Raw genomic sequence first — 15287 nt, 5'->3', positions numbered from 1 at the left:
GTGAGTAAAATAGGAAGATTCATAAACTCTGGCAGATTAAATGTAAAAATACAATAAGGCAGGCCAGAAAAATGAATAAGCAATATCCTGAAATTGGGTATGAAAAGCTCATAAATCTTATTTTAAACATTTCCATGCTGTAGGATTGTTTGTTGAGCCATAGATTATCACTGCAAAAGACAAGGTAAGGCCACGACAAGGTAAGGCCATGACAAGGTAAGAAGAAAAGTGTGCTCCTCATGGACAAACTTAAGAAGGTTGAGTTATTTATGGGGGACTTTTAGAGGATCTGTGTAATTGAACTGGCTATAGAGGAAACTATGGGACACAAGAGCAAAATGAACCTTGATACTTCAGGGCAAGTGAACAATATTCACCCAAGGGACATGCCAGAACTCACAGATGAAGTAGCAGAAGAGCTGGCTGCAGTGTCCATCTCCTCACTTGAAAAATCCTAGACCCTGAGGTCTAGAAAGCTGACAGATGAGACATCAATTCTCTGAAAGGGTTCTGGAGGAGATCCAAGGAATTAGCAGAGCCTGATTGAGCCCATTATTAGAAATTGGGGTTCAAACATTTAGGAAGGAAAAATAGAATACACTGAGGAAGAGTGACCATGACTTCTCTAAAGAGAAGCCCTATCTCACAAACATCCTGAAGTGCTTTGAAGGCTTTGGGTGGGATGTGTATGCACAAAGGAACTTCTATTCATAGTGTATGTATGCTCAGGCTTCTGGAAGGCATCTTCTGGTAATCTGTCAGCAAATTCAGAACTTATGTGTGTGTTGGTTGAAAGATAGTCAGCAGAGGATAAACAGAAATTATGAGACCTGACTTATTGAACAAAGTTGATACAAATGAAGTTGATCAAGTCTATGGTGGACTCCTCAGGTTTGTCTGAATAGGAGTCAAAAAAGGCAAATGCACTTTTAAGAACAGTCACACTGGAAAAGGGACAGAGAGGTAAACAGGGTGTCCTGGGGCGACTTTCTCAACCCTTTGGTGCATCTCTCTTCAGTATCATGTGCAGGACACAGAACTGATGAAGAAAACTGGGACTGCTTGGAGGAGGGTCAGTGAAACAGCTTCTGTACAACATGTAGAAACATCAGGTAGAGCTCAGCAAACTGAGAAATAGGTGTCTGAAGGGAGGTGATTGTAAAGTCCTAAAAGGCATGGAAAAGATGACCAGCAAATGACAGTTCTTTGTAAATATAAGCATAAAATCAAAAGAGATTTGTAGCTGCTCTGTTCCAAAAGGGATGAAGAGGTGCTTGTCTCATAAAATGTAGGTCTTTGTGCTGTAGGAGGCTCCGTTCACACAGATGCAGAACATGAATGTACAACATGGTGGAAGAAAAATCCACCCAAAGGTTATCAGGTACAAAACCTCTGGCCCAGGAAGCCACTGAGCTGTAAAATGGGTGAGAATGTTCAGGGGAAGTACCACAGTCCCTGTGCTCCTATTGCAGGTATTTGCTTGGCCACAGTCTGAAACAGCTCCCAGGCAGGTGAGCTGCCAGCCTGGTCTAATACAGCTGTATTTATGGTACAGCTTTATGATCCTCCCATGAAAGTGGAAACCACATGACCCAGAATATTTAGCCTGGATAAAGTATAGGATGCTGCATGGCTGGGAATGGCCTTACCAGGAATAATGGGAGGGTGAGCTAGAGGGCAGCTTGCAAGTCCTTTCTGATAATAGGTGTTTTAATTAAAAGGAACTGCAATTCAACGTGAAGTCTGTGACAGAGAGAAAATAAAAGAAGGGGAAATTACGGAAAGAAACATCTGAAGACAGCAGTTTGCACAATGCTGTCCCCACAGGCTTCCACCAGCTGCTGACAGTGTATCCAAGCCACAAGGTCAACAGTTCTTTCATAAACTCTTGGTTCCAGGATATGATACACCTACCCTTGGCACATGCAGTTGGCCTGGCTGAAGCAGGGTCTTTTAGGTCTTTCTGGATTGAGTCCTGGCTATGTATGTTTCTATCTTTAGTTACAAAACACAGTGACACATTTTTAACTGTAAAGCCTTTAGCTAATCGTTGATAGACCGGTGAATATATAATAGTTCTGGGGTTATTCAGAGTCTACAACTTCCTCTTTCAAAGTTTAGTGCTTATATATTCCTTGTCTGTTTAAACTGTATTTTCACCCTGTAAAGAGCAGAACTTGTGAGATACAAAGATGTGATCCTGGGACTTTCTTGCTCTCTAAAAAAGGAACATGTTCTGCTGGTTCATTTCACAAGCTGCCCCTCAGAAATTTAGATTTTAAGAAAAGCTTTGTTGTTTTCTGGAAAGAAAAAAAAAAAATACAGGCTTTGTTTTTTCTGTTGTTCCTGTTGCCTTTCCATTCGGAATTTTAATCAGGTCATGTGCTTTTAGTGCATGAACTGATACACATTTTGTACCCACTAGCTACAGTTGCAGAGCTGAAGCTGTTACACTCTGCCTGGGGAAAGACAACATTAATTGCAGATCAGTGCTCTTATATGAATTAACAGTCAGACAGACATTTCAAGTCACACATGAAATCGTTTATAACCTGAATCCTCAGGTATAGTGTGTGTGACCAAGGGAAAGATCCTATCAAACTAATCCTACAAAACCCCTCTAAAAGCCAGGGGTATGTATTATTTTTAAGAAACCTAATGACAGGAGGGAAGGCCAAGGAACAGACTAATCGATATCAATGTTATGAAATTAAACAAACAAAAAATTTCATTCAGGGAATCCAGAAGTTTCTCCACCATTCATCTTGCTGACCCTAAGGCCAGTGAGCCTCCTGCTGCTGCTGCAGCTGACCAGGAGAGGCAGGACTTGAACTGAACAATCTTTGACATAGCTCTTGCAAGATTGTCTCCTGGTGTGTATAGCAACTGCAGTCAAAACAAGAGCAAGGTCTCCTGTCTGTGCAGGTAACAGTCAACCCAGCAGTGATACTCAGGATATCCTGGTGTCCTTCAGAAGGATGCAGGAGTGCTGCATGAGTGTCATACTGAGCTGGAGTGAGGAGAAACGTGGCATTAGGCTCAGTGTAAGGACAAACCTGATCTGGACACCAAAGCTGCAGCTGTCACCCTGTGGTAGGTGCCAGAGCCTGCAGAGGAATGTGAGCTGCCCTGCTGAGAACCTGCACTGCTGACAGATAAAATCTCTGGTACCAACTGGACCGAGATTGAAACCCCTGTGCAGATGAGGCCAGAGTGAGGTGAGGCAGTACAGCAGATCACTGTGGATCTGCAGAGCCTGTCACCCATTCTGACCTCAGAGCTGCTTCTGCTCTGTTCTCACCGTCCCCCCAGGGAGCTGGACAAGGAGCACCTTCCTGGGTACCCCTCAGGAATGAGGGGAATGAGAGGGGAGCAGTCTCCTATTTCCTTCCCCAGCAGGCAATGCCCCAGCTCTCCACAGCAAAGTGCCAGCACAGAACACCTTTTGCTGTGTCCATCAGAGGGTGAGATCTTCCAGGGACAGGTCCTGGTTCTTTGGTGAGATAATTCCAGCTGCATACCTTATTGGTGAGCTCCAAAAGAGGGGCAACAGGGATGAGGAAGACAGAAAAAAGTCCTGCCTCCTCTATCTCACCCATTATTCAAAGACAGAATACTGTGGCAATATTCTGATATCCTTCCATCAACATCACACAGCTGAAAAGGTATTGTTGGTCACATCCTTTGTAGTACTACAATAATTTTTCCAGACTCTCTCAGGCTGGCATTGAAACAGGCAGTGGGAGGAGGGTATCAGTGGCTCTGGGGATTTTAGCTTGAGCTAGGAGGATCCCAAAAGGAAACAGCGAAAAATGAGACAATTTAGCAAAACTGACAGGAATTAATGAAGTGATTCTGTTCCCCTGTCCCTGTGTTTCCAGGTGAGAAGGATTCATCAAAACAATATTGTCTGTTCTGTCTGTGGGGTGAAGAGGACTCTTCCTGCCCAGATAAATTGATTTAGTTTTGGCTTCTCTTATATTTTGCCATCCAGAGTTGTATGTTTAGGCACTCACAGGTGGGGGAGAGAGAGAGAGAGAGAGAGAGAGAGAGAGAGACTGAGCTTACAAGCTGTCGCTGTCACAGGCAGTAGAAGCACAGCAGCAACTACACTGCTGGGGTCTAGGAGCAGCTGACAGACAGGTACCCTCAGAGTCACCTTATTTTTCCATGGATGAGCTTGGGGAGAAATCTGAGAAGTGCCTAAAACCAACAATTATTTTTTGAACAGAAATATTGTATGTATGAATTGTATCACAGTTGCCAGGACAGGCTTTCTTTCATGCTGCAGTTTCTTAGGTCTACCTGTCAGGCTATCTAGATCATGAACTTTACAACTGCAGTTGTCCCTGGGATTAGGGACATGCAGCATACTGGTTGAGAGCCAGCTGAACATGAGCCAGCTGTGCCCAGGTGGCCAAGGAGGCCAGTGGCACCTGGCACTATCAGCAATAGCGTGGCAGCAGGAGCAGGGCAGGGATTGTTCCCCCATATACATCATTGGTGAGGCCACACCTTGATTGATGCGTCCAGTTCTGGGCCCTTCACCACAAGACAGACATTGAGGTGTGGGAGCACATCCAGAGGAGGTGAACAGAGCAGGCGAAGGGTCTGGAAAACAAGTCTGATGAGGAGCAGCTGAGGGAAGAAGAGGTCTGTTTAGCTGGAGAAAAGGAGGCTTAGGGGGACCTTATCACTCTCTATAACTCCCTAAAAGGAGGCTGTGGCAAGGAGGAGGTTGGTCTTTTCTCACAGATAACAAGTGACATGATGAGAGGAAATGGCCTTAAGTTTTGCCAGAGAAGGCTTAGATTGAATATTAGAAAAAATTTCTTCACTGAAAGGGTGGTCAGGCATTGGAATGGGCTGTCAAGGAAAGGAGTTAAGTCACCATTCCTGGAAGTGTTCAAAAAACATGTGGAGATGGCACCTGGGGACATGGTATGGTGGTGAATAGAGCCGTGCTGGGTTAATGGTTGGATTTGATGATCTTGGAGGTATTTTCAGCCTTAACGATTTTATTATTCTATATAACACTTAAAGGCATGAGGTGAAAATTACAGGGAAGAACTCCTGGGAACAGGCAGAATGTGATTACTTTCAACTATGCAACCATGAGACAGACGCCAAAAAAAGTGCTAAGAATTCTTCAGGTCTGCCATGGCAAATGAGCTTGATTTGTTGCTGTTTTCTTACTGAAGTGCAGTGGGCTTGGGTTTTTTCAATCCAGAGTCAAGTCTGAGTTGTTTCTCAAGCACTCCTGTTTCTGAGTGATCAATCATTCAGAGACTAGAGATACCAACAGAGAGCATTCATGCAGTTGTTGCAAGAGCAAGGTGAGAGCGATGCATGGATGACTGAAACAGATGAGAGGCTGCTGCCACTTTCCTGGTCCTAACAAAGAGCTCTGGGCTTGCAGAAGTGACTCAGAGGAGCAAAGAGGAAAGCTAAATGGAAGATGGGGTAGCATCAGTAAATGTTACAGATGGGTTGCCAGCCACCCAGAGGGCCACGAGACCCTGCGTTGTCTACGAGGTTTGTACAGGCTCTGTGTGTTCATGAGACAGAAAATCTTCTACTGCTGCAATTAAAAGATTTGAAGAGATTAAGATTTGTAGTAGTGATTCTTCCCAGTTCTGTCCCTGTAGCAGACGTGTGCTGTGGTAGGGTTGTAACACACAGGCATTCACAGTGTCTCTCCGTCTCTCTCTAGGTTCTCAAGCATCTGCGACACTTAAATTTCACCAATAACATGGGGGAGCAAGTGGATTTTGATGAGTTTGGGGACCTGGTAGGAAATTACTCAATAATCAATTGGCATCTGTCTCCAGAGGATGGCTCAGTCATCTTTGAAGAGGTTGGGCACTACAACGTTTATGCCAAGAAAGGGGAGAGGCTTTTTATCAATGAAAACAAGATCCTGTGGGGTGGATTCTCTAAGGAGGTAAGTGCTTAAATCCTCACAGCAATGTTTTCCAGATCCACAACCTGAAATCTGAACTAGCCCTGCACACTCCTCATATGTCTCATGATAGGATCCATTCACCTTACTGTATACACATTCTCCTCCATAGTCTTTCTTACCCTTCTTATACACTGAAATAACAGACAATGTCTCCTCCTCTTCTGTACATTTGTTCACCCTGGTTATTAACGTTTTAAATTATATCCTTTTTTCCTGGCCCAAGCAGATACAATAGAATTTTATAGCAGTGTTTCAAAAGGGATGAAAAATTCATCACCCAAGTCCGATTGTTGACTAAATATTTCCTGAGCTCGGTAGTTTCATTGCTGAAAAGAGCCATCTCTTTCATTCCCATTAGCTCTGTATCAAGAAGTGTCTCTTCGTGCTCTTAGTTATATTTACAACTCTTTCTCCTAGCTTCACCCACCAAGTCCCAGAGCCTTCCTCACCCCCTTACCTTGCAAACCAACAGAACAAGCCCTGTCAATCTGCCTGGGTTAACTTGGACATGGTGCTCAAATATTGGAAGATGCCAGCATTTGCTACCTTTTTTTTGTATTCTCCTTGAGGATGCTTCCACAGCCTCAGAAGCAGTGATCTCAAGAGGTATCAGTTGACTTCAGTCAGGCCTAAGTCCTTCTCCACTCTCTTGCATATGTTTAATCTTTTCAGCATAATTATTGTCACTAGCAGCCAGGCTGTGTCTGACCCACAGGATGGGAACATGGTGCAGACATCTCCAGACCAGAGCCAAATGAACTGCTGTTATAGCTGGCAGCAGCCAGCTAGGCAGAAACTCTGACTCCCAGAGGGAATACTGTGTGGGCATATGGTTTGTGGTCTGGGAATTGACACAGGGAGTAGAGAATTAGCTCAGAAATGTCACTGCCAGACCCTGCTGGGATGTTTCAATGTGTTAAGCCAGCACCTGATTAATGAAAGAGGAAATTCACTTCCAGGTGATTATTCACATTGGCTGGCAGATCAGGTAATGCTTCTGCCTTAGCGGCAGTTACAGCATGAGTTCAACCTTTCCTTTACTCCAACTACACTTCTGGTTCAAGTCCAGAGCACTCTGAAGGAGGCATGAATGGAACAGAGCATACTACCAAAGAAATACTGAGCTCAGAGCTTTTCTAAGTCCACCTGGGGTCTCTAAGCATAAACTACAAGTGGAACTTAAAAAACCCTGATATTATAATCCCTCCTTCAGATTGTTGCAAACGCATCTTGCACTTTTTCCAACAGTTAGGATTTATTGGTTTTTACTTAAACTGAGTGATTGTGTTCTCTTGGTCTAAATTTCTCTGGCAGTACAATATTTATTCATTCTCTGTTCTAAACTGTTAAAAATGTGACAGGATGTTGCTGAGAGTAATGCCAAGGTATGTAAATTTTGTGCAGTGGAGGGGTTTGCAATCTCTGTGTCTGCTGCAGCCCCTTTTTTCCAGTTTATATACTTCCAATTTCTTTCAGATAAAAGGCTGTGTTCAAAAAGAGTAGCCAGTACTTCACTCACTGTACCTCTTATCATCCCCAACAAAAGTTTAAATGTAGGTAATTTTAACATTCAGGAACCTGAGCATTGGGCAGACTTGCAAAAGAATCAGTTAAAGAGTAGGTAAGATAGATAGATAGATTCCTTTTGGCAGAACCTGATGAATTTCCCCACAGAATACTTAAGAATTCAGCCAAAGCAATCACAACTGTACAAGCAATTCATCTTCAAGAAATGTGGAGGATGCATGATGTCTCAAAGGATCAGAGAGCAATCGTAATACCTGGTTTTAAAGCAGTTATTGGAGAACCAAGGGAATTACACACAATTGAGTTGAGCTTCAGTAACCTAAAAGACTTGATAAAAAAAAAATTAAACCGTTTATAAACACTTAAAGGATAAAAAACTGATAAGAACAAGCCAACGTGTATTTGTCAAGATAAAATCATGCCAAACCAATTGAATTTTCCTCCTTGGAAGCTCAATCACTTTGTAGATAATGGGGAAGCAGTGTGTGATTTCAGCCAGGCCTTTGATCCAGCTCTGTTCAAAATCACTGGTGGCAGCCTGGGGGAAAGACAGCCTAGACTGATGGAGTCCTCTTGATGGATGCACTGTCTGCTCAAAGAGTGTCCCAAGGAATAGGAGCACTGTGTTTATAGAAATAGGCACTAACAGCAGAGTGCTTCAAGCCAGGAGCTGCAGCACAGCTGCAGAAATATACATGCCCTGTGTATATTTCTGTCCTATCAACGATGTAATCCTGATGAACAGCTTAGGAACAGCATTCCCAAACTGTGCTGCAGCTGCACTTCAGAGTGACAGGTAACAGAGACTGCCCTCACCAGAGCCACAGAGTCATCTCTGCATAGCAATTGTCATTAGTGAGGGCTTTGCTTCCCTGTGGCTAAGGCATCAAGCCTGCACATAGGCAACTTCCAAACCGTAGCCAGGACTCATTGCATAAGTGCATCAACGCAGGATGTTCCTGGAGATCAGCAGGTTGGCAGCACTTGGGTAAACTAGCACCAAACTTCCAAAAAGATGAATGGAGGCTCCCAAACAGAACAGCCATTGACTATGTAAGAATCATGTTACTTTGCTAGCAGTGTAAATTGTAGGTTTAACTCTCCTGAGCTGAGAAAGTCATGTTTTGTGTCAACTCTCTTTCTTTAATTTAGTCGGAAAGAGGTGAGTTCAACCTCAGGTCATGACTGTGTGACAAAGGCCCAGGCTTCCATTTATCATGCTGAAGTCTTTGTGTCAGTGTACTTCAGGCATGCAGTGAATGTGTCCATGCAACCATTTGCTGCCAGAACACAACAATGCTCAGGTGGGCTCAGGCACAGCAGAAATGCACAGCCAGCAGGTGACATCATTTACAGCAGCAGAGGTCTGCGAACCTTTGGATCTGTAAAGCACTACTGATTTACGTCTTTAGATGTTCAGTGTTCTTAAAGAAGAAGCGAGTTTCAGAAAACTTTTTTTTAAATAATTCACACAAATTATAGCAGACATTATGCAATATGTTGGATTGGGGATCAGATGTCAGGACCCATCATCTCCAAGGCTGACTCAAATTCCTGCCAGTAGAGATTGATTGTATTTTCTTCTAAGCATCTAATGGCTATTTTGGTGTATGTGTATCATGGTCACATTCCAGTTTGCAATGCCCACAGCACAGTAGAGATTACAAAGGTCTGCTGATCTTCCTTACTGTCCCTCGATGTGTTCCTTCAGAGAAATCTCACTGCAGTGGGTTGGGGAAGGACTATTGTGCAAAATGTGTCTGTTCTGTGGGTGGAAGAGGTGAGCATTTGGGGCTGTTCACCCAGAATGCCAACCAAGCAATAGTACTCTTGGTGGAAAAAGGCACTGGCACCATTAACCTGCTCGGGCTCTTTTCTTGCAGGTGCCTTTCTCCAACTGCAGCAGGGACTGCCTGCCGGGCACGAGGAAGGGCATCATTGAGGGGGAGCCCACCTGCTGCTTCGAGTGCGTGGACTGCCCCGATGGGGAGTACAGTGACGAGACAGGTAATGCCCACAGAGCTGCTCGGGGCCTCCGGGCATCCCCCGCAATCCTGCTGAAATCGCTTCCCTGCAGGCCTGGCCTGGTGCCTGCCTTGCCAGGAGGCTTCACAGAAAGTCTGAGGGACCTCTGGAAACTTACAGGAGTAGAGTCCTGTGGTCCTCAGTTCCTCTGCTGCAAAGCCTGCTTGTCCCTTCTGCTCTGCGTTAGGAAAATTAAGGCAGAGAACTTGAAAAACAACTTGCATATAGAAAGCCTCTCAGGCAGCCACTGAAGCAAACTCTATTGCACTGTAGCAGTAGCTTTTCTTCCTCCAAAAACCTGGAGGAGGGAGGGATTCCCCATCCTAAATTCTGCAGTTATCTGTCTGCTGCCATGTCTTCCTCAAACTGTCAGGGTTTTATTTCATGCTTTACAAAGAAATAAAATCCATTACATCCCAGATTTCACAAGCAGAGAGAAATATTTTCCTTTATGGACTCACCAACTACAGGTTCTGTTGATCACTGGCACTACAAAAGATCACAATCCGTGGATCCTACTAACACCCATGGACATTGTTTTTGTTTGTTTCATTGGGAGCTTGAATCAAGCTACTCAGGTCCTAGAAGAGACAGAAAAGGTAAACTCAGGTCTAGAATGCTTGAAAACTTTTGAATTTCCAACACCACTAGTGCTCCCTCAGTTTTGGGCATCCCCAGGCTAATGAAGGCAAGTAAATTCCTTTAAGATATCAGATCTCTCTGCACTGTAAGGCACTTGGGACCTCCTCACACCCTCTCTGGTGCACTGGTCCCAGCAAACACTGCAGACCTTACTGGAAATTAACAATTCAGTAAACTGCTTGCAAAACTGAACAAGTGTTCTTTGGGAGATTCTAATTGGTGTCCTATCAGACAGGAATGATATTTTTTTAGCATAACCATATAGTACTACAGAATGCTTGGAAGCAGCATGTTCAGATTAAATAGAAACAATTCTGGTCATGTGTAATAGAGATCTTCTGGAGTTTTTCACATAATTTTGGGAGTTAGTTCTGGTGTGGGGGTGAAATTTATGGGGCTGAGGTGGCAACTGTCTTCTGACTCTACAGTTTCCTGCTGCAATTTCAGCTAACAATAATAGTCTTTATTTCCCATGCTTGCCAGTTTTATAGGCATAGAGAGCAGCTTTACAACTAGTTCCATCCAGCTGAGACAGTGATGCTACCAGAGGAAACAACCTCTCCTTTCCCAGCTGTTTCCTCCCACACTTTTTCTGGGAGCAGTGCTGGTACTTGTGCAACCATGGAGTGACTTGGTCTTTGGTCTTCCTGAAAACAAGCTCTTGGGAGGCTGAGTTTCCAGCTGGAATGAGAAGCTGCATGCCCTCAAGTGTTAACAACACAAAGGAGGGGGAAAGAATGAGGAGCCTTGCAGGAGGAGGGAGACTTGGTTTACTCCCTTCAGTGGCAGCATGGTCTCTAAGCCACCACAAGACAGCAGTGAAAGTGTGTCTGTAGGGTGCAGTGCTAAATAGCTGTCTCTGGCAGAGCCTGCTGGATTCCTGCTACACAAAATTAACATTGCTTTGTCTCCAGATTGCAGTTTGTAATGAACTTCCAGGTAAAAGGCACAAGAAAAATAAGAATTATTGGCTGAATGGATGTGAATGAAATGACATAGTGATGACAGCTTCTGACTGAGCTTTTGCATCTAGTGCTAGATTTTCAAATAAATATCCTAGGTGATGCAGAAAGTCCTTAGGAAAGTAGTGTCATATGAGGTCATGGATGGTGTCTCCAACCACACCTCAAGAACAAGAGAGCTTGAAAACCTTTGGCTTCATTAGCTGGGCATTCCTGACTTTCTCATTAGCGTCAATCTCTGCTCTGGAAGCTGTGGTCAGAGTCTGTGTCTGTGCTCAGGTGCAAAACTCAGGGGGTGCTTGCTGTTAAAGGAGTTTGTGGACTCTCTGCAGCCCCTTGCTATCCTGCTGGGATCCCAAAAGCAGAGGTAGGTTGACACCTCCAACTCTCTGCTCGCAACCCCTTTCTACTGCCATCAAAAGAGTTGTGACCCGCCCTGCTAGAGCACAAGACCCATTTGAGTCAAAGAAGAAGAGCAGAAGCAACAGGTCCTTGCTTTTTGATCATGCAAGCTATTGGCATGACCAGGCTATCGCAGCAGGCCCAACTACTTTCATGAAGGAGATGGAGGCACTGATTTTCCCTTTGCAAGTATTAGTGAGACATTTTCTGGGTGTAGGGAGAGTGATACTATTAAGACACATCTTTCTCAGGCATTCCAACATGAAATGAGAATGTGCAGGAAGTCAAGGGCATTGCCTGCCTTTAGGGAAGAGCAATTTAGACAGTAAGACTTGACTCCATGGAATATGAAATAGGCTCTCAAAGCATTTAAGGAGGCAAGCACGTTTTTAATTTTCTCTGTAATAGAAAAAGGCAGGATATTCAAATGATGATAAAAGTGTGAGAGGTATGAAGACAGACAGAAGTAGAAGATAAAAGTGAAGGAACAAGGAAAAGGGAAAACCAGAGACTGTGTAAGAGCTGATGGCAATCGAAGTTTGCCAAGTTTTGCCAAGAAATGTTACAAAAAACCATGAGGGCAGAAGCAGGACTTCTTTTAAGCTGGAACCAAGCATGCTTTGTATTTTCCTACAGAGCCCCTGGGAGGCTGGTTGTTTCAGAGTAAGAAACTCTGAGACATCGATATATGACTCTGGGGATCTGCACACAGGAGCGGAACACTCTGTGTATTTAAGATCAAGGCTGGTGTGCAGCTGCCATATATGTCATCCCAGACTTCAGCCTCTCATTCTGACAAACTATCCCTCTCCTTATCACTTCTTTTTCAGATGCAAGTGCCTGTGACAAGTGCCCTGAGGATTACTGGTCCAACGAGAACCATACGTCCTGCATCCCCAAGCAGATAGAGTTTCTCGCCTGGACTGAGCCCTTTGGGATTGCTCTGACTCTCTTTGCTGTGCTTGGAATTTTCCTGACTTCTTTTGTTCTGGGAGTCTTCACCAAATTTCGCAACACACCCATTGTCAAGGCCACAAACCGGGAACTATCCTACCTCCTCCTCTTTTCCTTGCTATGCTGCTTTTCCAGCTCATTGTTCTTCATTGGTGAGCCCCAGAATTGGACTTGTCGTCTGCGGCAGCCAGCTTTTGGCATCAGCTTTGTCCTCTGCATCTCCTGCATCCTGGTGAAAACCAACCGTGTCCTTCTTGTCTTCGAGGCAAAGATCCCCACGAGTCTCCATCGAAAGTGGTGGGGCCTCAACCTTCAGTTCCTCCTGGTCTTCTTGTGCACGTTTGTGCAGATTGTCATCTGTGTGATTTGGCTCTATACGGCCCCGCCATCCAGTTACCGAAACCATGAACTGGAGGATGAGATCATCTTCATCACCTGCCATGAAGGCTCCCTGATGGCCCTCGGCTTCCTCATTGGCTACACCTGCCTACTGGCGGCCATCTGTTTCTTCTTCGCCTTCAAGTCTCGAAAGCTGCCTGAGAATTTTAACGAGGCCAAGTTCATCACCTTCAGCATGCTGATATTCTTCATCGTGTGGATCTCCTTCATCCCTGCTTACGCCAGCACATACGGCAAGTTCGTGTCTGCTGTGGAGGTGATTGCAATACTGGCTGCCAGCTTTGGGCTTCTGGCCTGCATCTTCTTCAACAAAGTCTACATCATCCTCTTCAAGCCCTCCCGCAACACAATCGAGGAGGTGCGCTGCAGCACAGCTGCCCACGCTTTCAAAGTGGCTGCCAGGGCCACACTGAGACGGAGCAACGTGTCCCGCAAGCGCTCCAACAGCCTGGGGGGCTCCACCGGCTCCACCCCGTCCTCCTCCATCAGCAGCAAGAGCAACCACGAGGACCCTTTTCCTCTGCCAGCCTGTGCCGAGCGGCAGCGCCAGCAGCAGCGCGGGTGCAAGCAGAAAGTCAGCTTTGGGAGTGGAACGGTGACCCTGTCGCTGAGCTTCGAGGAGCCGCAGAAGAACGCCATGGCCAACAGGAACGCCAAGCGCCGGAACTCGCTGGAGGCCCAGAACAGTGACGACAGCCTGATGCGGCACCGCGCCCTGCTTCCCCTGCAGATCAATGAGCCCCTCGGGGCTGAGCCTGCCTTCCAGGCAGCTTCCAGCCCTGAGACCAGCTCGCAGGAGTCGGTGGTGGGAGACAACAAAGAAGAGGGACCAAGCCCTGAGGCGGAGCCTTCCCTGCCATCGGTTAACTCCCGAAATTTTATAGGCACTGGAGGTGGCTCTGTCACAGAGAACACAGTACATTCCTAACGAAAGAAGATTGCGAAAAGTACACCAGCCCCCAAGAGGAACTTGCTCACCTCTTGCTTCTGAACGGGAAAGGCAACAAAGACACTGCTGTGACACAGCCCCACCACACCTTAATGTTAGCGCCAGCAGGGTAGCACATGTGCCTCCAGAGGAAGGACTGTGTCTGGGGAGCCTTGGATTGAATTTGCATTTGCTTTATTGAAACCAGGACATCTCAGAAGGACAAATGAAGATTGCCTCTGGTGGGGCTTAAGCAGAAGTCTGCATGCTGCCTTGCCTCCGTAAGCTTTTCCTGCCAGACTGCAACACAGCTGACTATGGGAGGCACTAGGCAATTCCACTATACCCTGCTTTTACATTTATGTATAATATTCCTCTTTCCCACTATGTATGATATTCCCTCTTTATCCAGTATATGTGATCTGTAACCATGTGCATCAGGACTCTCAGCTCTACAAAAGCAAGGTACACGGTTTCACTTCAGGAAAGCACAGTCATGGGGAAAATAAAAAAGCCCCAACATCCTGCATGCTGTGTACAGCCAAGGGTGTGAACATGTAAAGTATTTAATGTGACAGAGCGCCCTGCTAATTTATATTTAGTAATGTCCCAGTCTCTCCTTTCTGCCCAACAAGAAATACTGGACAATACTCTCCGTAGGCTCCATTGCACTAGACCAAGCTATTTAGGTCCCTACTGGTTTCCTCCAGCTGGAATAGCTTTACCTCCAACCTGCCTGCTTTGGTGGAGGGGGAGAACAGCTTGTAAATCCCTCGCAGAGAACGCTGCAAAAGCACAATGAGATGTATCCCTGATTATGTCGCTAGTAGTTGTATGCTTAACCAAGTGTTGCTGCTGTACTATCCCACAAGGCATACATGGCTAACCCTTTCACACCATAGTCAGTGTTGTGCTTTGCCGTATTAATCTGCCTCACACCTACACGGAGCATTGCGACAGTCCTGGCGGTACTGCTGGGCCTGGCACAGCAGACGAAACAAGGAGAAATGGAGGAGTTAGGGATGGAGGAGGAGCCCCCAGCTGTGGTAATAGGATCAGTGGAGCAGGTGAATATCTGAAGTGTGCGTGCTGGTAGATGACTGGGTGAGAAAGACAGTCAGGCCTAGGTTCTTGGACACACATAGAGACAAATGGATGAACTGGATACAGTTTTGCTCCTAAAAGCCACCTACTAGGTTATTTCCCATTTTGAAGAGAGGGTACCTTCCACAAGAATGGTGGACTGTACCTAAAGAAAAACACAAAGGACGTCAGCAGAGAGCATAGCAGAACTTGGTTACTCTTGTCCCACTCTTCCTAAAGCAGACATAAGTGCTCCTGATTTTTCAAGGCATGCCTCGTTCTTTCTGATTCATGCTGGAAAAGTTGAAAAGAGTCATTAGCAGAGAGATTTGTTGCAGCCTGATGAGAGAAACAACCCCTGGACAGCCTGGTGGGAGGGGCTAGGGTTACACTGCAGAAT

At 45.5% G+C, this 15287-nt stretch overlaps 1 protein-coding gene across 1 annotated transcript in view; it reads left to right on the top strand.

Moving 5' to 3' along the window:
• Positions 1–13804, top strand: part of CASR (calcium sensing receptor) — a 40323-nt gene extending 26519 nt beyond the window's left edge. The window contains exons 4-6 of the mRNA XM_041410960.1: positions 5714–5944; positions 9376–9499; positions 12354–13804. Of these exons, the coding sequence (XP_041266894.1) occupies positions 5714–5944; positions 9376–9499; positions 12354–13804 (1806 nt within the window). The remainder of the gene's footprint in view (positions 1–5713; positions 5945–9375; positions 9500–12353) is intronic.
• The last annotated feature ends 1483 nt before the right edge of the window (positions 13805–15287 follow it).

Source organism: Onychostruthus taczanowskii, unplaced genomic scaffold (assembly GCF_017590055.1).
Source record: "Onychostruthus taczanowskii isolate IOZ18803 unplaced genomic scaffold, ASM1759005v1 scaffold34, whole genome shotgun sequence".
NCBI lineage: Eukaryota > Metazoa > Chordata > Aves > Passeriformes > Passeridae > Onychostruthus > Onychostruthus taczanowskii.
This window is presented reverse-complemented; position numbering and strand designations above follow the sequence as displayed.